Raw genomic sequence first — 18,048 nt, forward strand, 5'->3', positions numbered from 1 at the left:
ATCTCCATAGCAACCGTTTCATTTTTTGGGTGCCTGATGTTGACGAGTTGATCGATGTCATTTTTAGAAGAATCTGCAAAAGTACATTTTAAAATTTCTATAGCAACGGAAGTGTTTGTTAACCACGCCCACATTCCTAATATGTTCATGCTGTATGTTACATTTTCTGGTTCAGCTTTAGTCAAAGGTTCATGCTTTACATTTTTTCAACAATCAAAAGGAAACTGCCGCTTTAGGAAGCTCGCCGCTCACACACCGCTTAAGATCTACAACTTCTAGTTCCAACATTTTTTCCAAGTAACTTCCCAACGATGCTCGACGAGCTAGAAGGACATAGATTTGAACTCCTCAGCCGGTACGGACGGAGATTTTATTCATTATTTTTGGGAAAATTCAAGATGGCGTTGTCTTTCTGAGGTCAAAGGTCAACAAAACTTTGGTTGTATCCTGAAGATCATTCACACTTTTATTTTTTTCCCCATATTGTGGTAAAATACGAAAATTACCCAAATTTCACCATTTGTCTCAAAATGGCTGCCAAGCTGTTGGTCCCGCGGCCATCCCATAATAACTTCAAAACTCTCTTTCGATGCCCCCGACACAAGTGCTTTGGTTCTGTTAGTGGATCGTGAATTATTCTTCGGAATAACCCAATCAGCCACAGAAAGAAAGAAGAATAGTGAAAACAATCTGTTCCTTCAGTCCAGGACGGCTGCGGCTGTGGTGCAGTGGTTAGCACTCTCAGGGTAAAGGTTTGAATCCCAGTTCTATGGCGTTTATTAGTATTTCTTCTCATTTAAAATATTTTTATATTGAATTGAATTATTTTTCTCAAATTTAGTCTTAAATTTAAGAATAGTTTTCAACAGTTTTCAAATGTATTTATTTATTTTTTAAATGTACAATCCAGTTTTTTTCTTTGGAGTTTTCTCCAGCTTCTAAACTGTCCCGTAGGTGTTAATGTGATAGAGCCATTCTTTGGCTTCTAGTATAGGCTCCAGCAACTTTTTTTTCTTTTGATCCTGCTTTATCTGTTTACCTGCATCAGGTGTTTTTAGCAGATAGGAGCCTCACTTTGAGGTTCGTTGGAAACACAGAGGACAGCGGCCCTCGAGGCCTAGAGTCCTGTGCCACCGGGATGAAGGCGGTTTGGAGGATGGATGGATGAGTTCTGATTGTTGCTGAGATCAGGACGAGCTGAGGCTGCGTTATCGCTGAGCGCTGCTCGCGTGAGAGTGCAGCGAGCGTCCTCTCCATCGCCGCCGTCCTCACGGCTCCAGGCTCCTCGCCTCTCTCTGTGCTCGTTTGTGTCTCGCTTCCTGTTGTGGGTTCTGTGTGTTTGTGTAGCTTCTCGGCTCTGGGGTTGTTTAAAGAAAATGCTTGAATGTTTCTGGACGTGTAAACATGCAGCTTTTCTCTGGATCGCTGCTCGGTGTTGACGTGACTCCCAGCCACGTCTAACGGATCAGAACCGCCGAGACTTTAGCCAAGAATACAGATTTGAGATGAAAAAAACTCCTGCAGGAGAAGATTCATCAGAAGTTTAGTAAACCAAATATTCAACTTGAATAAAGTTACTGGGAACATGTGGTGAAGGTCAGAGGTGGAGCTGAAGCTGTTCTTCTCTCTCGACCTCCCAGAGGAAACAGTTTCATTGGACGTCTTTCTGTGGACGGATCTCCTGAATCCTCATTCAGGAAGTCTGTTGGAGCCGCACAGAAGTGTGGCTGCTTTGCTGCTCAGACCGAACACCACAACATGAACGTGGATGCAGTCTATCTTCATACCGTAGAAGGTTTTCTTCTACTTTCTGATCAAAACTTTACCTCCATTACTATGGCTTCCTTAATTAAAAAAAGAGAAATAACTGACTAACAAATTGTTTTATAAATGCTTTATTTGGGTTTTCTGAGAATGTTTTTGTGGAAACTTCTTTTGGAATTCTAGTGTTTGTGTTTGTAAACTCTTCACATCGTATGATCAGAGCTTCGAAAATATGGTTATTTAATACTCGCTTTAGCTTTTTGACAGTAAAAATAACTGTAAAAAACCATCACTAAAACACAATTTAAAGGTTTTTGGTTGAAGGTTGGAGCTGAGGCTACACGAAATCTGTCAAACCTTCTGAACGTTGGACATGAGGGCCAGCAGGCTCCGCCTACTTTTATTGAGGCATTTGATTGGTCAGTTTATGACTTGAACTACAGCAAAAATAATTGATTAAAAAAGAGGATGTTAAAAGAGTGGTTATTCTGACCAATAGCTCGACTGCCGTCTATTTCTCTATAGAAGTTTATGGGATTTTGGCTTCTTGGAGCCAACAAGTACTTCCTGTTTGGGTCACAGTCCAGTTCTCATATACAGTCAATGGTCTTCTGGGATCACTGAAAAGTAAAACCAAAGAAGAATGTCCAGTTTTTGTGTCATTTATGAACCAAAGTATTTTACTGGCAGGGATTCCAGCAGCAGATCAGCTCTGATCAACACGTGACGCTCGTTTGGTTCCAGAAGTCGATGTTCGTTCCCCTCCAGGAGCTCCATGACGACAGTCCTGCTGCGTCACGCAGCTTGATTTGTTCTTTTTCGTGTTTTTATTTTTCCAAGAGGTGATGACAAATTCAGGTTCTAGTTCTGTGAGGAATCTTCATTCCAGTCTTTTACTGTAGCTGGAGCTGACATGTCATTGATGTAGCATCCCAGAGCTAACCTTCACAGCTACTGGGTTTTCTTGAAGACTTCAGATTAAAAACTAGAGCCAGGAATCGATAAAAAAATAACTAATTAATTTCAAACCGGGGTACAAATTAATTGTGATTAATTTTTTTAATTTACAGTATTTTACGACTTTTATTATCTTCGAATAATGACAAAAGGAAATTTACATGACATGACAACGCGCCGGACCATGCTTCCAATAGTTCACTTTTTATGAAAAAGTGATATAAACCAAAAAAAGATCACGATTAAAGTTCTAAAACCTGAATATTTATTTTTGTAAATAACGATGGTATAAGTGGGAAAAGAACCCAATGAAGTGTTTTAATGCACACTGTGATGACTGCACCGCTTAGGGAAAGAGAGGCTGCTGCTCCGAGATGTGCGATTAGTTTACGTTAATAAATATTAACGCGTTAATCACAATTTTCTAATCACGTGCGTTAATGCATCAACATGCACGGCCCTATTAAAACACTCGACTGTGAAATGTGTGAAATTGTCAGGAGGAATCAGACACTAAAACTTCTTGTGATATGAGGTTTGGCTCCTCCTCCTCACAGAGGAGGCGTAGCCCCGCCCCCGCTAACACTGACGTCTCTCTCCACAGCGCCGGGAAGCGAGGAGACGGTCATTTTCCGCCGTGAACGTAGCACATTCCGCCGCCAGGCGGTCCGACGGCGGCACAACGCCGGGAGCAACCCCACCCCTCCCACCTCGCTCATCGGGTCTCCACTCAGGTAGGCTGTGATTTAGAGAAAATGAGACAAGTGTTTTATTTTGACGAGTTGAGGTTGGAAGTGTCCCGATTTACCCCTTCAGACCCCCTTTAACAACAGGGGGCGGAGAAGGACCTGAAATAAGACTCATATGTTTACAGATGCAATTTCAGCTAAAAAGATTTTTTAATGTTTCTATTTAAAGACTTCTAGTTGATGGAAATGAGAAGAATTTTTCTCAGATTGATAATAAAATAATATTTTATCCTTAAATAGCTTTAAAATCCCTTTAAACTATGTTTAAGCTGAAAATCCTCAACATCTTTTTAATGTTGGTTAATTGAATCTACAGATTTATTCACACGGAAACAGATTTTACTCCAAATACTGAGATTACTACATTTTCAAAGGACCCTCAAGTGTTTAAGTTTTATTTTGTAAAAATTCAAAGTGTGTTTAAAAAAGCTGTCAACGTTCCAACGTCAAATGTCAGCTTTGGGATGTTTTATGGATTTTTAGCATGAAAGTTGTTGGAGATTTCAGTTTTAGGACCAGAATCTTCAGTATTTCAGGTCAAACATAAAACTGACGTGTTTTTATTTTGACCTGAGACTGCAGCGCCGACGTTCGCTCCGCATGACCGTCTCGTTTGTTCTGCATCAGACCTCCAGCTCACGTCTTCTCGCTTCTTCTCTCCTGTCTGAACAGTCTTCAGGAGGCTCTCAGCCAGGCCTCCCAGCCTTCTACTTCCCAGGTGAAAGGTCAGCCATCCAGAACCCCGTCCCAGGTGACCGTGCTGAGCACAAGCGCCTCCCTGCTGGCCAGGAATGGAAGCACACACCTGGAGGGTTCTCAGGACAAGGCCTCCACCGTCGGCGCCACCAGCTTACAGGATGACTTTGGTAGGAAGCGCCTGAAGACTCTCCGATCATCTCCTGTCTCCAAAAAAGGCTTAATTAGCCTAAACAGCTAGCATGTAAATATTAGCCTAACTCTGAAACAGCCTAAAAACTAAAAAAAAAACTTTGGTTAGCCAAAACAGCTTACATATAGCTGAAAAAAATAGTCTTGTTCACGTGTTCTAGAAGGTTGTTGCTTTCATGAAGCAGCGTTTCCATGGCAACCCTAAGGATTGAGGTTTGGGAGGATTCTGGATTGACGGCTTTTAGTCGCATCCTGAAGGAGTCGGGATCAAACCTTCAGCCTCGTCCATCAGCGGATCTCTCAGTTCTGTCCGTCTTCATCCGCTGCTCTTCTCTCTGCAGGAAAGTTCACCCCCTCCCTTTACGAGGCCGCCGGATGCGACATGTCGCTGGTCAGCTTCGAACCCGCAACCCGACGAGCCTCCAATAACCCGTGGTTAGTGTGACGGACGCTGATGATGCAGTTTTCCTCTTCACCTTAACCCTTTAACTACCCAAGAAAAAAAAAATCATCAAAGAAGTTATTGTTTCCTGCTGCTTATTCCCCTAAAGAGACATCAAAGTTTGGAGTAATACACAATCAATATTTTTAAAAACGTTTTCTAAATGTGCCCCAACATTTGGTTGAGCAGGCAGTTAAAGGGTCAATCTAACTTTTAGTTTAAATTTATTTGAATTTTTTAAAAGGTGTTAGAGGGTTTGCATTACTGTTGTATGAAAGTGCTTTGTCAATAAAGCTTGATTCGAATGCCGCTCTCTCTCTCTCTGCAGGGAGAGCGACTCCCACCTCTCCAGTTCTACCTCAGTCCGCTTCTACCCTCATGACCTGGTGAGTGTCGCTTCGCTTTGGAGGGAAACTCTTGTCGTGTTCACAGACGGGGGGGGTGGGGGGCGAAACATCAGATTTGAATTTTCTTTTCTCAGTAAAATCATCAATTCTTCCATAAAAACGATTCTTCGTGTGGATGCACAGGCCGACCTGGAGGTCATTGATGCTGGGAGTGATGATGATGATGATGATGATGATGATTTGACTGAGACAGGTGCCCCCCCCCCAGATCCGCCTGAACCGCCTGCTGACCATGGACCCGGAGCTGCTGGAGCAGCACGACGGCGACATGAGCCCGGAGCTGCAGGACGCCCCCGCGGGTCAGGAGGACCCGGCGGCGGCGGCGGTGGCTGCCGGCAGAGTCCCGCAGTACTACCGCCTGTGGCTCCTGCCGTGCCTGCGGGTCGGCCTGCACTTCGACCGGCTCACCCTGCTGGCGCTGTTCGACAGGTGAGACGGCAGCGGGACTCCAATGCAGGAACATTCAGTCTGACAGGATGAAAACGTTTTATTCTGTCAGACTGCAGTTAAACTTTGGCATCAGGTTAGAACATGTCAAAGTCACGGCCCGGGGGCCGGATCCGGCCCTCTGGGTGATTCTAACGGCCCTCCAGATCATTTTATTATTATTAATGACCCGATGTTATCTTGAGCTCATTTCCAACTTGTATAATTTTGACAAAATATATTTTTATGGAGAGTAAAATACTGAAAGTTATTTAAGGTTCAAGTTGATTTATTCTGGAATAATATTTTATTTTATTATATTTTATTATAACTTTTTATTATTCATAATTATGTTAAAAGTTACAGTCTTAACGTTTTATAATATTGGCATTTTGGTAGATTTTTGTACTTTTTTGGCGTTTACTAAGATTTTTTTTAGGCTATTTTGGAGTTTAGCTCATATTTCAGCTACATGCTAACTGTGGCTAATTTAGGATTTTTTTTTCAGTTTTTTGTGGTCATTTTGGAGTTTAGCTATTTTAACTATATGCTAGCTGTTTTGGCTAAGCTTAGTTTTTAGGCTAATTTGGCTTTTGGCTAATATTTTAGCAGGTTATTAGCTTCAGCGTTTTCAACTTCAGCATTTTTAGCTATCAATTTTAGCATCTTCATTAGCCAAATTCAGCTTCCAGCATTCACACTAGCATTATTGTAAGTAATACTATATATCTAGTTCATAATTATGTTAAAAAGTTACAGTTTTCAATGGAGTTTTTAAGTGTTCAGTAAATGTTTGTCCGGTTTGGTCCGGGACCTCAGGTGTGTTTTGGTCTTGTCCTCTTGTGTGATTGAGTTCGATTCCGCCGGGTCAGCAGGTAAAAGCAGAATGTGGTCCAGCATTGATGGAATCATCTTCATCACCCGTCGGACTGTCCATGTAGAATCCATAGGAGGTTCATCCTGTTAAAGCGCGACTTTTCTGGGCGGTTCCAGGAACCGGGAGGTTCTGGAGAACGTGCTGGCGGTGCTGCTCGCCGTGCTGGTGGCCTTCCTGGGTTCGGTTCTGCTCATCCACGGCTTCTTCACGGACATCTGGGTCTTTCAGTTCTGCCTCGTCATCGCCAGCTGCCAGTACTCGCTGCTGAAGGTGGGTTCTGGACCGGAGCGGTCCGTTAAAGAGGAACCGGTTCTGCTGGAGTTCTGCAGATAAAACATGTTCTCTTTGTTTTCTAACAGAGCGTTCAGCCCGACTCTTCCTCGCCCAGACACGTGAGTTTGGACCTTTTCTGAAAAGTCAATCCTTAAAGAAGACCGGGTTTGACTGTAGGGAAACGGATTTAGTTTTTCTAGAATGAGATTCATTTTTTCTGTCAGTTTTTAGTAAATGATGCAGCTTTTCGTTTCTTCAGCTGCAGGCTTTTTTTCTTAAGCCCCTCCCCCTTTATGACATCAGAAGCACAGTGACTGTCGGAGCGTAAACTCACAGCGTTTCCTCTCGCCTTAGATTTGATGACGAAATGATGTCGACTCTGTTTTTGTGTCCCTGCAGGGCCACAACCGCATCATCGCGTACAGTCGGCCCGTCTACTTCTGCCTGTGCTGCGGCCTCATTTGGCTGCTGCACTACAGCAGCCTGAGGACCGCCTCCAGCCGCTTCACCCTCTACGGCGTGGCGCTGACCAGCTCGCTGCTGCTCGCCTCCGCCCGCGACCTCGTCATCAGTGCGTACACGTCTGAAGAAATGCGTTTGTTTTCAAATCTATCAAAGTGTGTAAAATTATGATTTTAAGGAGGAAAAACTCAGAAGTTTACTTTTGATGTTTCTGCAGAGTAAAAGGTTCAGACGATGAGTCCACAGAATTGGACCGTTTACTTCTTTCATCAGCAGCTTTTAAAACAGTTCAAATGTTTAAAAAGTTCAAACCAAAACCAATAAAATGGTAAATATGAGAGTTATAGAGGCAGGTCTGTGTTGTGGAAAGTAATTGTGTAACTGATAAAGTTCACAAACTCAATGAAAACACAAACATGGGTCCATTTCTGCTCTATTTCCATCTGTTAAAATGGTGGTAATAATTAGTATAAGTATATATGGGATCACCTGGGATAAGGCTATAAGTTAAAGATGATGAAACTAATAGCTAGCTAAAAATGCTGAAATTGTTAACTAGCTAAAACGCTGAAGCTAATAGCTGAAAATTCTGCTGCTTGCTAAAATATTTACTAAATGCCAAAATTAGCACAAAAAACAAACAAACTGGAAAATGTCTACTTTTGCCTAATTAGCTAGCATATTGTTAAGATTTTAGCTAAACTCAAAATTAGCCTAAAAACTGAAAAAATGTTAAATCTGCCCAAAACGGCTAGCATGATGCTAAAATATTAGCTAAAGTCCAAACTATTCTAATAAAAAAAAAAAACGGGAAAAAAATGTCAAATTTTGCTAATATGTTAGCATTTTGTCAAAATTTGCTATTGTAGCGACTGACTGACGTTGTTGGGGCTCTGTTATATGTGTTAATGTGTTCTGTGTTACATCGTTGCTCCAGTGTGATTGGATATGTGTGAGAGTGGGCGGAGGAGCAGGGAATATAAGGGGGGTCGCGGGTGCATGAAAGGTGGATGAACGAGGGCTGAGCGAATGAGAATTATTGTCGTTTATGCTGTATTCGGCGTGGTTACGGCCGACAGTAACCGTTAAGAGTCATTAAAAGCTTCACGGTTGGAAACGGTCGCCTCCGCTTCGTCATTGCGTCCAGCAGGACGCTACACTATAAACAGCTAGCATGATGCTAAAATAAAAGCTAAGCTCCAAATTACCCTAAAACCTCAGTAGTTGCTGAACATTTTAAAGTCTGAATGTGTCTCCAGCTGAAAGTCTGCAGACGTTCAGAAGATTCAAAGTTTTTGAAGAATCCGATGAATGTCTCATTTATTTCATTTAGGGATATTTTGCTCAATATTTCAAAAACTATAAAGTTTATGAATATCAAACGTACAAGCAATAATGTCCTGAACGAGCTGAACGTTTTGATGAAAAGATTATTATTCTCTGTCAAACCCACTAAATCTGTCCTGAACTCTGCAGTCTTCACGCTCTGCTTCCCCGTCGTCTTCTTCGTGGGGCTGCTGCCTCAGGTCAACACCTTCGTCATGTACCTCTTCGAGCAGCTGGACATCCACGTGTTCGGGGGCAACGGTGAGTGAGCCGGCCGTCCTCCGCCGGGGTCGCCGTGACCTCCGCCGGGGTCGCCGTGACCTCCTTGAGCCGAGCCGTGTGCTGTCGGGCTCTCACCGGTCCTCTCTGCTTCCCGCAGCCTCCACCAGCCTTCTGTCGGCGCTCTACAGCGTCCTGAGGAGCATCGTCACCGTCGCTCTGCTCTACGGCTTCTGCTACGGAGCCCTGAAGGTGACTCCTCCCACCGAGCATCTGCCTTCATGACAAATGCAGAACCTTTTGTCCTTTTAGCTGACTTTGACCATGTCAGTGTACAGCAGTCCTTTGTTTGGAGTGTTTTTTGTTTATAAAACCAGTTTCCTGCTGGAAAACAGTTCAGAAGAAAGGACTGTGAGTGTTTTCTAGTTGTTCTATTTCTATTGAGGTGTTGTCTTCATTTATAATCTGTTGGTCATGGATCTACGGGAACTGTATCAGCAGAACTTTAAGGATAGAAAACTGGATTTGTTGTTTAACGATCTAAAAACAACAGAAATGTTTTATGTTTTCGTTTACTGCTGAAGTTAATCAGGAAGTTGACAGAAAAGTTAAATTTCATTTTTTTCTTTCTAAATCTTTGTTTTGATTCTGATATTCCGTTATAAATAAAGGCACCGATGATGCAAATTAAAGATTCGTTTAGTTTTCATCCATCAAATATAAAGTCAAACATACAGGAACAATTCAGACATTAGATACTAAATAATAACGTTTGACCTTTAAATTGTTGATCCTGATTTTTGTCTTTCTGTGTTCCTAGGAGACCTGGGAGCCTCATCACATCCCCGTCCTGTTCTCTGTGTTCTGCGGCCTCTTGGTGGCGCTGTCGTACCACCTGAGCCGGCAGAGCAGCGACCCGTCTGTGCTCATGTGAGTCCTGCGGCAGAGAGAGCGCTCAGACGTGCACGAGCGTTCGTGATGCAGCAGAGCAGATCTGTGGCTTTCGCTTCTACGTCCGACTAAAGCCTCGTGTCTCCTCCTCTCAGCTCGCTCATTCAGTCCAAGGTCCTACCAAACCTGAAGGACAAGAACCCGGAGGACCCGCTGTCGGAGGTGCAGGACCCTCTGCCGGAGAAGCTCCGGGCCTCCGTGGTGAGAACGCCGACCACGCCGACCGCCGTTCTCAGTCGAACTCTGGTTGTTTTAACGAGCTGCGTCTTCTGTGAGCAGAACGAGCGGCTGCAGTCGGACCTGATCGTCTGCGTGGTCATCGCCGTGCTGTACTTCGCCATCCACGTCAGCACCGTGTTCATCGCCCTGCAGGTACGGCAGCGTGCCGCCGCTCTCGCCCCGCAGGGCTTCCTGTTTCTGACGCTGCCGTCCTCTCAGCCTTTCCTCAGCTACGTCCTGTACGCCCTGCTGGGCGCCGTGGGGCTGCTGACCCACTACCTGCTGCCCCAGGTCCGGAAGCAGCTGCCCTGGTTCTGCTTCTCCCACCCGCTGCTCAAAACCAAGGAGTACTACCAGTTTGAGGTCCGGGGTGAGTTCCCGCCGTCGGCACAAACCGGAAAAAGGTCTTGTCCTTCTAAAGCAGGGGTCCCCAAACTACGGCCCGCGGGCCGGATCCGGCCCTCCCCCGCATTTAGCCCGGCCCCCATAACTGTTTTGGCTAAATTAGACATTTTTGCCATTTTTTAGGCTTACTTTTCATTTAGCTAATTATTAAACATTTATTTAACCAGGTAAGCTATTAAGAACAAGTTCTTATTTACAATATCGACCTGGACCTCGGCTAGCGAGTATTTCAGCTACACGTTAGCTGTTTTGGCTAATTTAGAATCTTTTGATTTTTTTTGGCTAATTTGGCACTTCGCTAATATTTATAACAGCTATGACCTTCAGCGTTTTCAGCTATCAATTTAAGCTATTAATCTGTCAAAGGTAAGGCTATATATCTAGTTTTTAAAATGTTTTACCGTTATTTTTTCTATGAAGATTACAGAAATGAATTATTTAAAATGTGGCTATGTGTTACTTTCTGGAAAACCGTAAATGTTCACGTTTAGGTTGTGATTGTTGCACCTTTTCTCCTACAAACCGACCCGGCCCCATCAGAGAAGAAATGTGGCCCTCACAAGAGTTTGGTGACCCCTGATCTAAACTCCTCCTCCTCTCACAGACGCCGCTCATGTCATGTGGTTCGAGAAGCTTCACGTGTGGCTGCTCTTCGTGGAGAAGAACATCCTCTACCCGCTGGTCATCCTGAACGAGCTGAGCGGCAGCGCCAGAGAGCTCGCCAGCCCGAAGAAGCTGGACACCGAGTGAGTGAGCCTCCAGAATCTTCCTTCTGCTGAAGGACTCTCAGGTTCTGCTCCTTGATTCTGAAGGAGGACGGTGACGTGGTTCTGATGATGTAAGGATGCAGGTCTGATCTGGTTATCAAGGGTCTGCATGCTGACGGAAACGAAATTAGTTTGCCTAATATTGCCTAATATTTTAGCAGCATGCTAACGTTTTGACTAATTTAGTTTACTGAGGAATTTCAGGCCAATCTGGAGTTTTTTGCTCATATTAAAGCAACACACTAAATATTTTTACAAAACTTTCATCTATTTGGGCTTTTTAAGCAGTTTTACTATAAATTCTTCAGAAATGTTGGTCAACTTTAGCGCTCTTTCATAGTTTCCAGTCTTACAAAATGAAACATTTTAGATTTTCCCCAAATCCCTTCAGCGATTAGAGTCAATTACGTCACTACTTTCAGCATAAAGCTTTCACACCTGCAGTATCACAGGTAACGCAACTTTTCTAGTTCAGAATAAAAACTTTGTTTTTTCCGTTTATTCCTGCTTGTTTTTTCCGTTTATTCCTGGTTGTTTTTTCCGTTTATTCCTGTTTTTTTTTCCGTTTATTCCCGATTGTTTTTTCCGTTTATTCCCGATTGTTTTTTCCGTTTATTCCCGGTTCTGTTTTCCGGTTCTCGTGGTGCGTTCATGTCGGCGTGTTCCGTCGGATGTTGACTCCTGCGGTTGGTGTTTCTGCTGCAGGGTCGGCGCTCTGATGATCACCATCGCCGGTTTGAAGCTGCTCCGCTCCTCCTACAGCAGTCCCACCTACCAGTACGTGACCATCCTCTTCACCGTCCTCTTCTTCACCTTCGACTTCCGGCATCTGTCGGAGACGCTGCTGCTGGACCTCTTCCTCATGTCCATCCTCTTCAGTAAGGTGAGGAGGTTCAGGCTCGCTCTCTCACCTTTTTGGGTCGTTCCTGTCGGCGTGATTCTCTGCTTTGGCTCCGCCCCCTCAGCTGTGGGAGCTGGTTTACAAGCTGCACTTCGTGTACACCTACATCGCTCCGTGGCAGATCACCTGGGGGTCGGCCTTCCACGCCTTCGCCCAGCCCTTCGCCGTGCCTCGTATCCTTCAGCCACACCTTCCATCCTGTCAGCAGGAAACCCTTTTCATGTCCTCCAGGTGACCTTGACCTGACCGCCATCAGACTCCGCCATGCTGTTTCTGCAGGCGGTGGTGTCCGCCGTCTTCTCCACGCCTCTCAACCCTTTCCTGGGAAGTGCCATCTTCATCACCTCCTACGTTCGACCCGTCAAGTTCTGGGAGCGAGACTATAAGTATGAAAACGTTCGGATGAAGAAGTTCTGATGACCTCAGTGCAGCTTTACCAGAACCTTCTCCTCCTGCAGCACCAAGAGGGTGGACCACTCCAACACACGGCTGGCCTCTCAGCTGGACAGGAACCCAGGTGAGACGGGGAGTCGGACGGGGAGTCGGAGCTCCGCCTCCTGAACGCTCGCAGTTAATCCATCGGAATCATCGCGATTACTCTTCCCGAACGCTCCCAACTACTTATGAGGAGGAACCGTTCACCTCCATCTTCCCGGGAAGAACTGAACTCTCCCGTTTCCTCCTTCTGAACTCTCCTGGTTCCTCCTGGTTCCTCCTCCTGAACTCTCCCATTTCCTCCTCCTGAACTCTCCCGGTTCCTCCCGGTTCATTCTCCTGAACTCTCCCGGTTCCTCCTGTTTCCTCCTCCTGAACTCTCCCGGTTGCTCCTCCTGAACTCTCCCGTTTCCTCCTCCTGAACTCTCCCGGTTCCTCCTCCTGAACTCTCCCGGTTCCTCCTCCTGAACTCTCCCGGTTCCTCCTGGTTCCTCCTCCTGACTGCTCCTGTCTCCTCAGGCTCCGACGACAACAACTTGAACTCCATCTTCTACGAGCACCTGACCCGGTCTCTGCAGCACAGCCTGTGTGGAGACCTGCTGCTGGGCCGCTGGGGGAACTTCAGCACCGGAGACTGCTTCATCCTGGCCTCCGACTACCTGAACGCTCTGGTGCACCTGATCGAAATCGGCAACGGTCTGGTGACCTTCCAGCTGCGGGGGCTGGAGTTCAGAGGTGAGGGAGCAGCTCCGTCTGAGTTCTGGTTTCTTCTGGACACGTTTGGTTTCAGAATAAATGAAAGTACAGGTGGGGATTTTGTCATTTTTATTTAACCAAAGGGGAAACTGATTCTCTGAAATGTCACCTTCCAGCTGTAGCTGTTTTTTTTCTTTTTTGTTTTGTTTCAGTTTTTTCTGAGGTTTTTTTCGTCCCACTAACTACTGAAAGACTAAACAGTGCGAGTCTATCCAGTGTTCTGCATTTTAATGTCATTCAGACAAATGTTGTGTTTTTATATAAATGACGTCACCCGTTTACCGAAGTAAAAACCTCATAAATATGATTATTTTAGGAAGATTAATTATACATGTACTCTGTTCTGACCACGAAAACCTGGAGGACTTATAAAGAATTAGGGCAGAGAATTGATTAAAAAAATTAACTATTTAAACGCAAGTTAATAGCAAGTCATTAATTACATTTTTTATTTTTTTAGTTACATTATTTGATAACCACTTATTATCTGCAAATAATCCCAATATGAAATAACACACAAAAATAAACATTTAAAATGTTTATTAAATAAAAAATAAATCTAAAAACATTTTTTCAGATGAAAAATCATTCCAACTCGATGCATTGTGGTCCATATTCACCAGTCCAGTGAGCTCTGATGCTCTCTGGACTTCTGGGACATTTCCAGGGATAAAACACGGAGAAACGCCCGATTCAGTTGGGAGTAGTGAGGGAACCCTGAAACGCTGCGCCTCCTTCTTCCAGGAACGTACTGCCAGCAGAGGGAGGTGGAGGCCATCACTGAGGGGGTGGAGGAGGACGAGGGCTGCTGCTGCTGCGAGCCCGGCCACCTCCCTCACTTCCTGTCCTTCAACGCCGCCTTCGGGCAGCGCTGGCTGGCCTGGGAGGTCCTGGTCACCAAGTACGTCCTGGAGGGCTACAGCATCACGGACAACAGCGCCGCCTCCATGCTGCAGGTGTTCGACCTGCGCCGCATCCTCACCACCTACTACGTGAAGGTGAGCAGACTCGCCGCCGGAGGCCGTGGCGTTCTGGGGGGCGGTAGCTCACGGTCCGCTCTGCCTTCAGGGCATCATCTTCTACGTGATCGCCTCCTCCAAACTGGAGGAGTGGCTGGCCAACGAGACCATGAGGGAGGGGCTGCGAGGGTGCGGGGAGCGGAACTACGTGGACCTGGACCCCACCTTCAACCCCAACATCGACGAGGACTACGACCACCGGCTGGCCGGCATCTCCAGAGACAGCTTCTGCGGGGTCTACCTGGGCTGGATCCAGTACTGCAACTCCCGCAGGGCCAAGGTGAGTCCGTCCGGGACCGCCGCCGCCTCTGAGGAGCCGCCGCTAACGCCGACGTTTGCTCCGCAGCCGCTGGACTGTGAGAAGGACTCGCCGCTGGTGCTGCTCTGCTTCGGCCTGTGCGTGCTGGGGAGGAGAGCGCTGGGGACCGCCGCCCATCACATGTCCAGGTAACCTCCTGACCAGGTGGAATCAGGGCGAGGACGTGGAGAGAAAGACGCCTTTGAGTTCTGGAAAACAATCATGAGGTTTGAGAGCAGAGGAAGTCGAACACAGAAAACAAGTTTTCCTGCTCGTTCTGCCGCATAAATGTTATTGTTAAAGTCCAAAGAAAAGAACTTCCTGTTCCGTGTATCATTCATTCATTAAAATATTTACAGAAATAAATATAACCAAAAACATCTAATGAAAATCAATCAATCCCAGTTTCAAAAACCCATTCCAATGAAAACTGTTTTTAATGTGATTAAAATGACAATTCTGAGAAAGTGCAGTTTGAAAAACACCGTATGTGTGATGTAGAAAATCCGCTGGGCGGGGCCACAATTTAAATTAAATTTTATTTATACAGTCCAATATTAAAAAAACAGTGACCTCATGGGGCTTCATGACGGGAATATTACAGAAGCAGAAAGTCATGAAATATCAACAACAGCTGATTACTAAACTAAACTGGTTATCCTGCCCTTAGACCCTCCTTCCTGATAAGGAAAACCTGAATCAGGAAAAAAGAAACCTCTGGGATGCACAAGCTTCTAACTCCGCCCCTTTCATGGATCTGGCAAACGGATCCATGAAATTCCATGAGTTAGAATCTGGATCTAAACTGTACGACTGGACAGAAACTGTATTCCTCGCTAGATTTGTTAGCACCGCTAATGTTAGCTTGTGGGTGTAAGGGGCTGTAAGCTAGCAGGAGAGAATGTAAACAGGTGGATGATGGGAAGAAGGGGCGGGCTTACTCCACATAAAAACTGTTCTGGAGTCTTTTTGTTCTTGACCTGTATCGCTGCGTTCACACCAAACGCATCAAAAACGCGTTTGTGTGGGAGGAGCTACATGTGGGAGGAGCTACATGTGGGAGGAGCTACATGTGGGAGGAGCTATGGTTAAAGGTTTGTAGCTTCATCACTACATCACAGATGAGGTTGAGAGATCAGCTTTATTTGTTAGGAAGAGTTCTAACAAAGCATCGGTGATCCCGGCTCCACGTCTGGGTTCATGAGGTCATTCAGAGACTCTCCCGGTACGATGAGTTTCACCACCAACTGCAGGAGCGGCGTCTGAAGGACGGCGCTTTCAGCGGTACTTCTGTCTCTACGTGACCCGCTTTGATGACTTCCTGTCCCTTTAAGTCTGAGGAGGGAAAATAAGAATAAAATTTATATTATTTTTTCCATACAAAGAAGAAAGCCATCATAATGATTCTCCTCCATTTGCTTTTTGACTCCACCCCCTGATTACATCATCAACATGCGCCAAAACAGTTCCTGATTGGTTGAAGTGACTCAAACTCTTCACCCAAGTTTAGATATTTGAACTCTCGAAACGACTGATGTTAAAAATGCGCTGCAGGACTTCTGACGGCGCCCCCGCTGCGCCAGTCGCGTCTGGCGTGAACACAGCTTAACCCGCCTGGAGGTTCTGATGATGTTCTGACGTTCTAAGCCGGTCCGGTTTCTGCTCCGCAGCAATCTGGAGTCTTTCCTTTACGGCCTCCACGCCTTGTTCAAAGGAGACTTCCGCATCTCGTCCGTGCGAGACGAGTGGATCTTCGCCGACATGGAGCTGCTCAGGAAAGTGGTGGTTCCTGGAATCCGAATGTCCCTCAAACTCCACCAGGTGAGGCGCCGCAGGTGTTTGTGTTTTTACTGCTGCAGCTTCTTTGACCCGTCGCTGCTTCCTGTCTCCATCAGGACCACTTCACCTCCCCCGACGAGTACGACGAGCCCGCCGTGCTCTACGAGGCCATCTCCTCCCACCAGCAGAACCTGGTCATCGCCCACGAGGGCGACCCGGCCTGGAGGAGCGCCGTGCTGTCCAACTCCCCGTCCCTTCTCGCCCTGCGCCACGTCCTGGACGAAGGCACCAACGAGTACAAGATCATCATGCTGAACCGGCGCTACCTCAGCTTCCGCGTCATCAAGGTGGGGCCGCGAGCCACGGGTCGGCGCCGGCGCGGCCCGGAGCTCGGTGAGAACTCTGTGTTCTGCTGCAGGTGAATAAGGAGTGCGTGCGCGGCCTGTGGGCGGGGCAGCAGCAGGAGCTGGTGTTCCTGAGGAACCGGAACCCCGAGCGCGGCAGCATCCAGAACGCCAAGCAGGCTCTGCGCAACATGATCAACTCGTCCTGCGACCAGCCCATCGGGTACCCCATCTACGTGTCGCCGCTGACCACCTCCTACTGCAACTCCCACCCCCAGCTGGGACACGTCCTGGGCGGGCCCATCAGCATCGCCAACATCCGCAACTTCCTCATCAGCACCTGGCACAGGTAGGGCCGGCGCCACTCTCAAGGGGGGCGGGGTTCGCGCTGTCGCTCACACTCGGCGCTTTCCTGGCAGGTTGAGGAAAGGCTGCGGGGCGGGGTGCAACAGCGGCGGGAACATCGAGGACTCGGAGGCGGGGGGGTTGTCCAGTGGGAACGGGACGGGGGGCGACTCCCAGCAGAGCTCCATGTCGCAGGGCGGGATGTCCGGCCCCGCCCCCCCTCACGCGTACCCGCCTCATTCTCTGGGTGAGGACTGCTGTGGGCGGGGCTAAGTAAAAGGGTCTCCCTCCATTTGCAGGAGTCTCTGACTCCGCCTCTTCTCCTTCTGCAGGCACCAGTCAGAGTTCTCAGTCGGTTCAGTCCGGTCTGGTCCGTCACTCCCCCGCCCGCGCCTCCATGGCGAGCCAGTCGTCCTCGTACCGCTACAGCAGCAGCCGCCACTCGTCCCTGCGCACCTCCACCACGGCGCTGGAGCCCTGCCGCCGCTCCTCCACCAGCCAGCTGTCGCTGCGCACGCTCCCCACCTCCCTGCAGCTGCGGCTGGGCTCCGACCCCGCCGGGCCCTCCTCCTCCCTGTCCAGCCACAGCATCCCGCCCTGCAAACGCCACACGCTGGTGGGGCTCCTGGGCAACGACGGCGTCTGCACGGCCGTGACGGACACGCTCGGCCACCATCACCACCACCAGCTCCACCCCCAGCAGCACAACCCCGCCGTCTCCACCATCCGCAGGGACGACATCTCCTACAGGGTGCAGGTACGCAGGCCGGCACCGCCGCGGCGGGACGTTCTGGCGTTTCCTGTGGATTCTGACACCAATGCCCCTCCCCCCAGATCGTAGACGTGACTCAGGTTCTGGAGAACATCAACCTGTCCAAGAGGAAGGAGCTGCAGTGGCCCGACGAGAGCCTGCGGCTCAGGGCGGGGCGCACCTGCTGGAGGGACTGGAGCCCCACGGAGGGCATGGAGGGGCACGTGAGTCACCTTCAGAGTAAAAGCCCCGATCCTTCAGAGTAAAAGCCCAGGTTCTTCAGAGTAA

At 47.5% G+C, this 18,048-nt stretch overlaps 1 protein-coding gene across 1 annotated transcript in view; it reads left to right on the top strand.

Annotated features, from left to right (window-relative positions):
* Window positions 1-18,048, top strand: part of pcnx1 (pecanex 1) — a 27,455-nt gene that overhangs the window by 7,820 nt on the left and 1,587 nt on the right. The window contains exons 7-35 of the mRNA XM_024274860.2: window positions 3,326-3,455; window positions 4,143-4,336; window positions 4,700-4,793; window positions 5,129-5,186; window positions 5,416-5,636; window positions 6,627-6,780; window positions 6,870-6,902; window positions 7,183-7,354; window positions 8,722-8,832; window positions 8,951-9,042; window positions 9,611-9,720; window positions 9,837-9,942; window positions 10,021-10,113; window positions 10,180-10,330; window positions 10,970-11,111; window positions 11,838-12,015; window positions 12,098-12,206; window positions 12,290-12,419; window positions 12,492-12,550; window positions 12,988-13,203; window positions 13,969-14,222; window positions 14,293-14,523; window positions 14,590-14,690; window positions 16,212-16,362; window positions 16,437-16,667; window positions 16,739-17,013; window positions 17,084-17,256; window positions 17,342-17,766; window positions 17,844-17,984. Coding sequence (XP_024130628.1) covers window positions 3,326-3,455; window positions 4,143-4,336; window positions 4,700-4,793; window positions 5,129-5,186; window positions 5,416-5,636; window positions 6,627-6,780; window positions 6,870-6,902; window positions 7,183-7,354; window positions 8,722-8,832; window positions 8,951-9,042; window positions 9,611-9,720; window positions 9,837-9,942; window positions 10,021-10,113; window positions 10,180-10,330; window positions 10,970-11,111; window positions 11,838-12,015; window positions 12,098-12,206; window positions 12,290-12,419; window positions 12,492-12,550; window positions 12,988-13,203; window positions 13,969-14,222; window positions 14,293-14,523; window positions 14,590-14,690; window positions 16,212-16,362; window positions 16,437-16,667; window positions 16,739-17,013; window positions 17,084-17,256; window positions 17,342-17,766; window positions 17,844-17,984 — 4,535 coding nt within the window. The remainder of the gene's footprint in view (window positions 1-3,325; window positions 3,456-4,142; window positions 4,337-4,699; window positions 4,794-5,128; window positions 5,187-5,415; window positions 5,637-6,626; window positions 6,781-6,869; window positions 6,903-7,182; window positions 7,355-8,721; window positions 8,833-8,950; window positions 9,043-9,610; window positions 9,721-9,836; window positions 9,943-10,020; window positions 10,114-10,179; window positions 10,331-10,969; window positions 11,112-11,837; window positions 12,016-12,097; window positions 12,207-12,289; window positions 12,420-12,491; window positions 12,551-12,987; window positions 13,204-13,968; window positions 14,223-14,292; window positions 14,524-14,589; window positions 14,691-16,211; window positions 16,363-16,436; window positions 16,668-16,738; window positions 17,014-17,083; window positions 17,257-17,341; window positions 17,767-17,843; window positions 17,985-18,048) is intronic.

Source organism: Oryzias melastigma, linkage group LG22 (genome assembly GCF_002922805.2).
Source record: "Oryzias melastigma strain HK-1 linkage group LG22, ASM292280v2, whole genome shotgun sequence".
Lineage (NCBI taxonomy): Eukaryota > Metazoa > Chordata > Actinopteri > Beloniformes > Adrianichthyidae > Oryzias > Oryzias melastigma.